Raw genomic sequence first — 12,709 nt, forward strand, 5'->3', positions numbered from 1 at the left:
GGGCTAGTATGGATCCTCGGGACACTACATTGGGAGGGGGTCCTGGAGGTGATAGAAATGAACTTATTTTGACTGTGAAAGACTTATTTGTTAAGGAATGATGGAGTCATGAGGCATTGTTGGGGATAACTCTGAGTTCTTGGAGGGAGTGAAGGAGAAGAAAGTGGTCAGTAAGATTAAAACCTTTAGTAAGGTATTTGAAGAGAGCTCCTGAAAGGTTTTCTTTATCCATGCTTAGAAGGATTTCGTAAGTAACTGTCATTGTGCTCTGACAAATCAACAATGCATACTGTTAAAGAGACAGGAAGTGATACTGATGGATGTAAGTAGATATTTGGTTGTAGATTAGTTTTTCAAGTATTTTTCCAAATGTAGGAAGGATAGAGATAGGGTGGAGGAGGCATTTTCTTGCTGAGGCTGCTTGGGAAGGGGTTTAACTAGAGTAGCTTTCAATGTGTCTGCCATTGTATTTTGAGTTAAGAAGAAGTTATAAATATGGTGAAGAGGTGTGGTGAGAAAGTCTTTACAGAGTGATATAAACCAAGGGAATATGTCAGCTGCATTTGGGGGGGGGGGTGCATCTAGGGATATGTTTTCTAATATGGGTTCAAGGACCTTGTGAGTAATTTTCTTACAATAGCAGAGAATGGTAAAAGGACAGTGTCTGCATGAACTGGTGGGAGAGGCAGAGGTTGTTGCACTAGTGATAAAGTCAGAGGTTTAGAGTTGAGCTTGAGAGGTCTCAGTCGTGATAGGGGACGAGATGGGATCTGTGGATTTTTGGCATGAAAGAAGACTTACTTGCTGCCAGAAATTGTTTAGCTTACTTAGAAGAGCAAGTTTTTTTTTTAAATAGTTAGTCTTGTGCCTCTGTGTGGTTTGCTTAGCTAGAATACTTAGATGGGTAAAGGTAGTATGATTTTCTGATGTGGGGTTTTGTCTCCATGAAGACAACACAGTGTCCCTAAGACCAAGAAGAGCTTTCAGTTCAGTGGTTAGCTAGGGGTTTTGGTTATCGAACTCTGCTAGGAAATCCAGGGCACATCAATCATATAAACCCTTTAAAAAATGTTTTTATTGACCATTTTTAGCGCTTTCATCTCTAGTATGAGACTTTATCAGAAACAAACAAATCTCATTAATGAACGTTTAAGTACTAATGTAAGTTGTGACATCACACAATCAATCATGAATTTAAAGCTATATATGCCCAAGCAAAAAAATTTTCATTGAAATACACTCATAAATGAATATATTGTATATATTGTATAGACAAATACATATTATAAATATAAGAACAAGATGTACATGATTTTAATACTATAAAACTTCATACATTTGATTGCACATTTTAAACATATTAAACTTTTTTTTTTTTTTAAAACTGATAAAGGCCATCGGGTCATAATTTAATGTAAATAGATTGTATAACAATCTTCTATCTTAAATAATATCACTTCATCAAAAACCATTAAAAAATGTTTATATATATATATATATATATATATATATATATATATATATATATATATATGACATAAATATCCCTTAAATATTAATATTAATAATAAAAATTATACACACGAATGTACAAAACACTTGAATATTAAAAAAAAAGTTTAATATGTTTAAAATGTGCAATCAAATGTATGAAGTTTTATAGTATTAAAATAATGTACATCTTGTTCCTATATTTATAATATGTATTTGTCTATACAATATATACAATATATTAATTTATGAGTGTATTTCAATGAAAATTTTTTTGCTTGGGCATATATAGCTTTAAATTCATGATTGATTGTGTGATGTCACAACTTAAATTAGTATTTAAACGTTCATTAATGAGATTTGTTTGTTTCTGATGAAGTCTCATACTAGAGATGAAAGCGCTAAAAATGGTCAATAAAAAAATTTTTTAAAGGGTTTATATGGTTGATGTGCCCTGGATTTCCTAGCAGAGTTCAATATTTGTTGTTTTCGTTTATGGTTATCTGTTTTTTATTTGTTTTAGGGGTTTTGGTTATATTTAAAAATACACTGAGGAACAGGGATGAATTTGTCTTGAACTTGAAGGATAAGATGTGTAAGAGCTGTGGTATATGTGTTGGGGTTCTGTAAGTTGGTAATAGGAGACCAGTCAAAAATGTTTTTTTTTTTTTGTTTGTTTTTTGAGGTTGTCTCTATTGATAGTGGATTTGGGTCTGAAGGTGACTAATTGGGGAAGGCCAGTTTTGGTGACTGGTGTATAATTTCAAAGGTTATTGGGAGCAGATGGTGAATGAGGATGAAAGAATAGATAGATATTAGAGATGATGGGAAGGTCACAAGTGATTACCATATCTAGGAGGGAATGATTGTTGGTTCAGAAATTTGGATGCATGGCATCATTGATGAGATGATATTGGGCTAACAATTCGACAGGAGACCTAGGTTGTTTATTCATTTATTTTTATTTATTTATTTTACTTATTTATTATTTTGTTTATCAGGAAAATCCGACTAGGCTTTACAGAGCCTATTTTCAGCAGAGGCCCAGGGAGAAACGCTCCAATCGCATGTCTTTAGAATGTGGGAGAAAACCGGAGTACCCAGAGGAAACCCACGCAAACGCAGGGAGAACATGCAAACTCCGCACAGAAGGCACCCCAGCCGAGAATCAAACCTTTAAACCTCTTGCTGTGAAGCGACAATGTTAACTGCTGCACCACTGTGCCACCCATGTATTGCATCTTGGAAGTATTTGTAGAAGGGAAGTAGATGTTAAACATTAAGATTGTTTTGTTTGAGCCATTTCTTAGTGACAGCTGGGATATCAGGTGAATGCATTGTAAGAAAGGTGTTTAGGTTAAAATCACATAGAATTGTAATACTTGTCTATATTTGGGGGCAGATGAAGTGATAGTGACAATAATGTAGAGAGAGTCTAAAGAAGGAAGTTAAGTACTGCTGTTAGAAGGTGAATTTTTTGAAGGATCCAGTTGAGTTTAGTATGAGGATACATTTGCTTGAGGAATGATAGCTGGTTTCAGGTTGTTTTTATAAATAATGAGAGTGCCCTGCCTTGTCTATTGCCAGGTCTTGTATCTTGGAGATATTTGTAGGAGGGAATTAGATGTTAAAGATTAGAATTGTTTTGTTTGAGCCATCTTTCAGTGACAGCTGGGATATCAAGTGAGTGTGTTGTAAGGAAGGTGTGTATCTGATCAAGTTTATTAGAGATACTTTGGATACTAATTAATGCACAGGAGAGCATGGAGGTGTTGGGAAAAGTTATGGATGTTATGTGGTGGCAGTGTCCCGGAATGGATTCAATGTTAACTCTGAGGAGGAGTATGAGGCAGGATGGGGTGAAGTTATAGAAATGTTTAGGAAGTTTGAGGTGGGGGTGTTGGGGCTTCATAGGTTTGCAGGAGATGAGGTAAAGGTAGTGTGAAGGTAGAGCTGTGTAGGAGTGGCAGGCATATCTCTCAATCTCTTAGAGTAAGAAATGTGGACAAGGCCACAAATAATGGGGGGGGAGGCAAAGACCCAAAAATAGGTACACTTTTAAAATATCGCTCTTTCAAGCTTAAAAAATGATTGAATAAAAGGTTTTGCATTAGCATGAATTTTCTAAAGGATATTAAGTCTGAAACTCAAGTGTCTGATTTCAGTCCTCAATCATTTGCCATTGATTTTCCAGAAAACCAAAATTTTATGAGAAACAGACGAAAAATATCAGGCAGAAATCTGGACATTCTGCAAAAATCTGGACAGTTGAGATGTATGGTGGCAGGTGGAGAATGGAGAGTTTAAATGAGTGGGGTTCATCTTGGGTTACACGTTAGGGACTGTGGGGCTAGTGAAGGGTATGTTAAGACAGGGGAAGAGACAGGATTACTGAAGGAGTAGTGTAGAGAGGTAATAGAGGGAAGAGTAACATGGTGATGTGGAGGAGCATTGTGGGGGATGGGTACGAAAGGAGTTTTGAAAGTAAGTGGCAGGACTATGTGAGGATGGCAGGTGAGCTGAGACTGTATATGGGAAGGCAAACGGGTTGAAAATGATGTGTTGTTTGTTACTGGACTTATTTAACTATGGATGCTGATGAAACTGTGTTGAAGTTTAGGGTGGGAATAAATCCCATTAAGGTGGTTAAGGAAGTGGGATGTAGGTTTAGTAAAGCTGTGTGTATCTTTAATGGGTGGTCAGACGTGGGTGGGAGAAGGATGAAAACGCTGATGTATAAACTGGAGAACCTGGGGGTTGCTAGAGAACTGGGGGTGAGAAGGGAGTGAAGTGGGACACACCTCCCCTCGGCAGGAATCAATCCATGAAGGTGTGCTAGGTTTAAAGGCATGGAGAGAATGCCTTCAGTGCAAGACTACAATGCCTCCCACAAATCTAGACCAACTATTGCACAGGTTGGGTGAAAAACATTGCCTGTGATATAAATAGGACCTGCTGGAGAGATAGGTAAGTATCACAGAGACTACCCCATTTATGGAACAGGGTCCCCATCCATATGAAGCAGAGTTCCTCCCTAATCCATTTCAAGTTCAACTTAGACAATTGGATGGGAAACAGGAAATTAATCCCTGGTTTGGCACCTATGTCTCTAATAGATATAGGAAACCTATAAATGGTTCATCTTCCAGTCCCATGCTTACACTTATCAAGGGTATCAGAACTTGTCAGAGATTTGTGATGCATGGCTAGAATTAGAAAGGACCTTGTGGTCATTAGCATAGTAAACACCTATGAACCTATGAAAAGGTGTAGTTGTCTAAAGTTACATCAAAAACAAAGATAACTCAAGACAGGTCAAGCAATGTGACACACTTCAGATTGTCCATGTTCTACTCTTCATTGTCAAAGTATCATACCATATTTTTGTGAGCTATAGGTCCTCTTCTATGACCCCAGAAACCTCTGATTTTAAATCATGGTTGTGTTTCTTTCCCCCATTATCTCCATTTAGATTTAGTAGAGGGACACAAGCAGTGAAAGCCACTACTGCCTGTTCTTTAACTGCACCCTAAGTTGACAGTAGTGACTTCCACTAAAATGCTAGTGATGACTTTAAGTGTTTCCCCGTGCTGACATTTCAGTGTACTAAAAAGAAAAAAAACAGTACAAAGTCACTACTGCGTTGCCTTTACTTAAATATAGAGTAGGAAGTATTAAATTCCACTACATTCCCCCAAATTAAGTTTAGCTGAGGAGGAGGATAAAAAGGAGAAAGTAGTAACAAGCACATAAACAGCATGTTGTAGGCCTTTCATGTTGTTGTCAGTGCTCTGCCCTGGTCGATAAATAGAAATAAAGTTAATATCTCTTTCCAGCTAGTAACAGTCTTTTACTAGCTGGTGATCCCATGAACAGCAGCTTGAGTTCTGTTTAGCACTCTCACTGGTCTTTCTCTTCCTTTCTCTCTCTCTCTGAAGTTTTCTAAAGAGTAGGGACTTATACACATCACTTGTTCCAAGTTTTGACTCGTATGTGTTTTTCCCCGATTTTCAGGGATACTCCTGATTTTGACTCAAATTTTAGCTCTGTCCCCCTCTTAATCCTTCCTAAAACTGATGACATTTGAAGAAACTGTTGTGAATTGCATTTAATAATGACAATAAATAGAATTAATAGACTTCTTTTATTTCAGTAGATGTATATTAATTGACATTGTCTAATTTTTGTCAAGTACTCAAGTTATAGTATGAATATTTTAAAATTGTCCTCGATTGTCCATGTTTATTTCTGAAATGGTCGCTGATTCTTTTGAAATGTGTCCCTGGTTTGCTGAGAGCCATGATTCAATTTTTTTTTTCTGATAAATGACATAGGACTGCAGCCAATTGATAACTCCAGTCTTTGGACTTCCATGCTTATTGCCCTGAATAGATGTATTGATATAAAACTTGTCAGTCAGTTAACTTTGAAAGAAAATTATACTACAATTTAAAAATCTGTTCCTGTAAGTTTTATGATTATATTCATACCTTTCAGCATTCAGACATTGAAACCTGAACAGCCATTGAAAAATATGAACGTTCAGCTAAAAATCCGGACATCTAATTAGCATAAAAACTACATAAATAGCAGATAGCTCTTCTTGCTTCCAGTAGGAATGTGAGGTGCTGCTCAGAAACATGTTTAAAAACACACAACGACAAAACGATGGAAAATATAAACACATTATGAAAGAGAGAGTAAAATATGTAGACTTTATTGAACTGTATTGCAAAGGTCATTTATTTTTTGCTTGTGAAAAATGTGTTTGTCAGTTTTCTTTAAATTATTGGTACCTAGTATTTTCTTCTTCAAGCCTGTTTTTTTTTTTTTTTTTTGGTAATGCACAGCATCAATCATCACAAGGATGATTTAGAAATATGAACGAAGGGATATCTGTGATATGGATGCACAAATTGCTGTTAGAAAGATGAAGGGACATTGATATGGGTATGTAGGAATTACAGTTGGGGCAGGTATAGATAACAGTGTGGTGGAACTATCTGATCCCTGGGTTTGTAAAAATAAATTCAATTGAACAACTTAACTGTGTGACATAGAGATAGAAAGCTGTGTCTGCAACCCAGGTGACCTGATTTGATTAAAGGTTTGTGCATGGGATAAGCTGGCAAGATGGCAGCAGGAGTGAGTGGAAATAGAGACTCTACCACGGAGGGAGGGACTGGTGATCTGGTGGCTGTTTTGCCCCATTCATGCATTAGCTTGCAAGCAAAATATCCATAGTTGTGGTCAAGGGCTCAGCTTACAAAACTGTGATGAAGCCCTCATTAAAATATGGGTGGTGCATAATAGATACTTGCAATTATGCAGGCACCTGCATCAGCATCCAAGTGGCAGGTTAGGGACTAAATAAAAATAAATGCTGGTAACTATGTGAATAATTGCCTCCATATAGGCTCAATACCTCATGGGATGCATTTGGGTTGCATGAATAGGCTTATAAAATCCCCAGAGTTCATCAGCCTAATCTACACTTATGAACCTATGACTCTTAAGGTATATTTTTTATTTATGTTATTTATTTGTTTATTTAATGTGTAAGACCACTTTCATTCTGAACAGGGTGGAAATACAGTCGAAACAATAAACTTTAATCTATATCACTACAAAAGACATATTACAAGGGAAAATGTGCAGAGAGGTTTACGTCAGGATAACATGTAGCATAAATGATCACTATCATAAGCAGACAGTCAAATCAGTAAGAATAATACCTTGTACATGGCCACAATATCATGTAGTATATATATATATATTTATATGCAGAAAATAATACACAAAAGGAAAAAAGTATGTACAGAAGGAGTGATGAGCACATGTGACTTTTATCCCCATTTGCTGACCAAGACCTTTGCTCATATGCTAATTGCATCTCCTAATTTAACAGCACTTCCTGTGATAACTGAAGAGCTTATCATTCAGTTGTATGTTTCTGCTAAATACCACTTCTGTTGTGTGGAAACAACTAACATCATATGTATGTATAAAATGCAGAAGTGAGGAAGTTAACCGGATAGGTCAACAATCTACATATATCTGTTCAGTTGAGTTGGAAGAGGTATTTCTTTGTATCATAAACTCCTTCAAGTGGGGACAAACCACAGCATGTTACCTCTAACTATTTTATTTACTTCACACTGTAAGTATATTTCAAAAAATGCAGTTTAATAGATATTTAACAATAAGTAAGAGAAGACAGAATGACATATCTGACAGAGTGCTGATCAAATTTTTATCAGTAGAAGAATGTTATTTCTAAGTTGCATTTTTTGTAGGGAGGACGGCTTTATTACAAGATTTATGTGCCACAGTATTTCTTCAAATTTAGGTGATATGTGTTAATTAATGTCCAAGTTATAGTTATATTAATATCATTACTCTCTCAAAAATATCTTTATTGAAAAAGTAATATTACTATGATGTTTGAGAAAAAGATGCAAACTGCATTTCAGATTTTAGATTATTTTCTCCAGTTAATCACAGTTGCTTGTTAGCGTCTAAATACAGATACACTTCTGTAGTATTGCCTTGAAATTCATTATGTTATTTATTTATGCATGTTTGTATGTATGTATGTATGTATTTATATATTTATTATTCAGAATCTGTTAACTGGGTTGATGGACTTGTCATTTTGGTCCTTTACTGCTACAAAACAGGTGAAGGAACCAGCACTGACAAGCAAATACATTCAGAAGTAATTTATATTAAAGTTCATATTACAGTGGCAATGAACAGAATGCATATGCATTTGAAATGGAATAACATGCATGTGAAGACGTAAGCAGTTAAACTGTGATATGGAAACATTTATGATTATGTACAGTAAGGGTATAAAGACCTTAATATTTATTCATACAAAGAAAATAATTCTTTATAAATATACATAAACAATAATTAGATTTATGTATATATGTAAACCTTGGCTGTAGATGATTGTCACTGTTGAAGTGACACCCTGACCCCATATGCAAAAATGGGAAAAGGGGTTGAGGATGAATGGATTAGCGTTCTACCTTGGGTTTATCATTTTAATGTGCAAGTGAAAATAGCTAGCGGGATAGGTCTCTTTCATGAAATTAAGAATCATAGATATCCCTGAAGAAGGTACAATTATTAAACTCTATTATGTGTTCTTTCAGTTTGGTTTTGTATATTTTCAGTTAGCAATTTTTTTTCAACTGGTTAAGATATTTTATGAGACTGGGACTATTTTTGAGAGGGCTTTTTCACCTGTTTCCTTCTCACATGTAACTCATTTTAAGAAGAAATGTAATTTTGAAAGTCCCTGATTGAATATGATTGTTGACTAACAGTACGTAAGGATTTTCTTTTTGTTTGTTTGTTTAGGGGAGGCAATAATGGAGTCTGAGAATTCTGAGGATAAGAGTGCCAGAGTGCCATAGAACCCTGGTGTTCTACTTTGGATGGGTATTTAATAGAATTATTTTTAGTTACTCACACTGATAGATCTGTGGTGCTCCCAAAAAATGCAAAGAGACAACTTTTGCTTTCTGTCAGTTGCAATAGATGGTAATTGACTGAGGAGTGTAATACTATAATAAGAAAGCAATACAGCTGAGATAGTAGCTTATTTTAATTTCTGTGTACTGCTATGGTATAAACATCATGGATAGGTATAGTTTGAGTCCTAGTTATCTCTGTTGTGCAAAGAGTGGACGGGTAATTATTTTGCAGGTTTTTGATAATGACAGGATAAAATGTTGTTAGTTTCTGAGAGGTTGCAACAACAACAAGCTTTGACTTGTTTGCGATAAATATATCAGTCATAGTCCAATCCGGTAATTATGCAAAGTTTTCTTTCATGTTGTACTGAATGTTGTCAAAATTCTGTCAGCAACTAGCAGAAATATATCATCATCGTACAAAAACAGTTTAAGTTAGGGATGATTATGTGCCATTTCATTTACAAAGAGTAAAAACAATAGAAGAACCAACACTGATTTTATTTATTTTATTTTATTTTACATTTGTTAACCGGGAAAGTCCGACTTGGAACGAGTCAGTTTTCAGCGGAGGCCCGGGGAGAAATGCTCCAGATGCATGTCTTTGTAACTAATCACTGATCACTAACACATACCCATAATTAATGTTTCTATACCTGAAAGATCAGAATTTGCACAGATGTCAAACATTCTGTTAGTGAGGATATTCTGTAGCCACGGGGAAATGTTATCATCAGTTTCTTTAGAAGTAGAGGGTGACTTACTGTCTGAAAAGCTCTTGTGATATCAACAAAGGCACCATTAGCTACCTTCATTCATATTGCTGTAGATATACTGAAGACACTGAGAGACTGAGAAACCAACCTCTCTTAACAGCCCATCAGACTCCCTGTATAACAGCATTATATGGCTTTGACAGCAGGATTGTGGTATATTGCAGGAACATTTAGTAAGGTAGCTAAAGGCCAGGATGTCACTACCATGGTCAACAGTCAGGCTTTAAGTGATGCAGCAAATTCGGTAACTGAAATGTTTGTAGGATCTTTCAGATTCTTCCTGAATATACTTCTTATGCTGTCAGTTGCTGAACAAAACTAGCAATATGCTTATAGTATGTGGAAAATTTCAATTAGATTTTGCCAGCAGATGTCTAGCACTCATCTAAATGAGTATGTTATGATTTAAATGTATGGGGTGTTATACAAAGATGTGAATTTTGGCTTATTTGTATATTTGTTTCCACAGTGTTATTACAGTAAACTACTGAATCGAAGTTCTAATTTAAATAATCATATTGAAGTATAGCAGTCATTAGTGCTGAATTAGCATGTACTTTAAAATAATGTCCAGGATTCATAAACAAGTCTGCAGTGTGGAAGACTCTGCTTCACAGTTTTGTGTTTCAAGCAAAGATCAGTAGTACACAGTTAAGGCTGTAGTTTATATCTGGCCATGGGAATGACTAAATAAGTAATTTCTGGTTGAACTTTTGCAGAATTTTTTTTTCTTTTGACTTTTTTATACCATAAATATTGATTACTTATTTTTGGACATAAGCAAATTAATAAAAGGGCACAAAATACAAAATGCTTATTTCTGGCACAGAGTATAACAGTGTATGGAAAGGATTGCTGGTCTAGACTGTTATCACCCCTGATAGAAACATTTTCTAAAGTATGTTCGGGTTCTGCTGTTGGAGGAAACAATTTTTACATAAAACTATTTACTAACTCAGCATTATAGCACATATAATATAACTTCAAGATCTTAAATTAAACTCAGACCCATAGATCTTAAATTAAACAGCAAATCAAACCCACAGAAATTCTGGTCAACCATCAACAATATTCTCTCTCCTGGCCGCCCCTCAAACCCCCCGCCCTACCCTCTACTCGTCACTCATTAGACCCATTATAGAGTACAATGTCCCTTTTGGTATGTACCTCACAAGACATCTACAACAACTGGAAAGGCCACAAAAATACCTCACAAAGAAGATTACTAGCCTCAAAGAGATGCCCTATGCAGACCGTCTCAAAAAACTGCAGCTTTACTCCATTACATATCACCTACTCAGAGGCAATCTCTGCCTAACACACAAAGCTATGTCAAACCCAGAGCTTTTAGACATGCTCCACTTAAAGAAATCCCAATCCCTATGAGCTACACACTCTAGAGACCTAAACCTCATCACAACAATAAACAGAACATGCTGGAGGGATAGATTCCTGTCCCAGAGGCTTCCCATACTCTGGAACAAACTACCTATCTATATCAAACAAAGCTCCTCATTAGCACTGTTCAAGAAAAATCTTGATGATTGGATGGGAGATAGGAAATTCACCCCGGGGATCACTTCTGTGGCTCTGCTCGACAGTGGCACAGGAAAATACTTTTCTTGCGTGGCGAAAGCCAGGGTACCTTTGGCTAGGTTTATATAGGCCCTAGGGCCAATAGCCTAGTACCTACCTGTGAACCTATGAACCTATAATACATCCAACCTAGAAACAGCCACACTACTAAATACTCACTATATCAATACTATACAAACTCTCTTACCATCTAGCAGCAACACTACTCCTCCACCTACCCCTCTCAACTTACCTAACAACAATTCCTTCTCCCTACAGCCTGTCTCCACATCATATATTCAATCTCTCCTACTAAAACTAAAACCCTGCTCCCCCTCTACTGACAACTTACCTCCTGTTTTCCTAAAATTAGCAGCTGGCTCTATTGCCTTCCCAGTATCTATTATCATCAAAAGATCTATCCAAGAATCCACTGTGCCTACCCTGTGGAAATATTTTCATACCATTCCCCTACACAAAGGCGGAAACTCGACTGACCCATCCAGTTACCATCCTATTGTCATCTTATCCCCCTCTCCAAAATACTTGAAAAAAGCATTCATACTCAACTTCTCAAACACTTACTTCAACTTAACCTTTTCACACACACCCAACACGGTTTCCGTCCCAGACACAGCACAACTACTGCCCTCCTATCTTTTACCCACACCATTGCTGAGGCCCTTGACAACAATATACTCCTCTCTTGCCTGCTCTTAAACCTATCTAAAGCTTTCGATACAGTCTCCCATCCTCTTCTTCTATCCAAACTCACCAACCTCAACCTATCATCCTCCACCATTAACTGGTTCTCAAGCTATTTATCTGACGGTCAGCAATCAGTTAAATGGCTCTCCTCTTCTTCAGCCTTCTTACCTGTTCCAACAGGGGTTCCTCAGGGCTCCATTCTAGGATCCCGCCTGTTCAATATTTTCACCAATGACCTCCACACATCATGTAAACTATCCTCCCTCATCCAATATGCTGATGATTCCACCCTAATCCCTGTCTCTGACAACATCTCTGAACTCAGTAAACCTTTCTATCTACTAAATAGTGGTTAACAGATAACTTACTTATCCTTAAACCCCAAAAAGACTAACCTCTTACTATTCCTCCCCCACTCACTCTCCCACCTCAAAACCTCTTTCTCAATCAGGTCCTCAAATAACACTCTTATTACACCTGATACTCATTCTAAACTTCTTGGGGTCATTATCGACGATGAACTCAAATTTAACCTATACCACCTACACTGTATAAAAAAGACCAACCAGAAATTAGGCTTACTCTATCGTAATAAAACATTTCTAATTCCCAATGCTAGACTCACCCTAGCCCAAGCTTTTCTTCTCCCCTCACTTTTCTATGCTGCCCCAT

The 12,709-nt window shown here is 36.6% G+C and overlaps 1 protein-coding gene across 1 annotated transcript in view; it reads left to right on the forward strand.

Moving 5' to 3' along the window:
- The first annotated feature begins 282 nt into the window (after positions 1-282).
- Positions 283-12,709, forward strand: part of LOC122815301 (deleted in malignant brain tumors 1 protein-like) — a 1,941,982-nt gene continuing 1,929,555 nt past the window's right edge. The window contains 2 exon segments of the mRNA XM_044087678.1: positions 283-322; positions 2,015-2,117. Of these exon segments, the coding sequence (XP_043943613.1) occupies positions 283-322; positions 2,015-2,117 (143 nt within the window).

This window comes from Protopterus annectens, chromosome 1.part1 (genome assembly GCF_019279795.1).
Source record: "Protopterus annectens isolate FY-2018-M chromosome 1.part1, PAN1.0, whole genome shotgun sequence".
Lineage (NCBI taxonomy): Eukaryota > Metazoa > Chordata > Ceratodontiformes > Protopteridae > Protopterus > Protopterus annectens.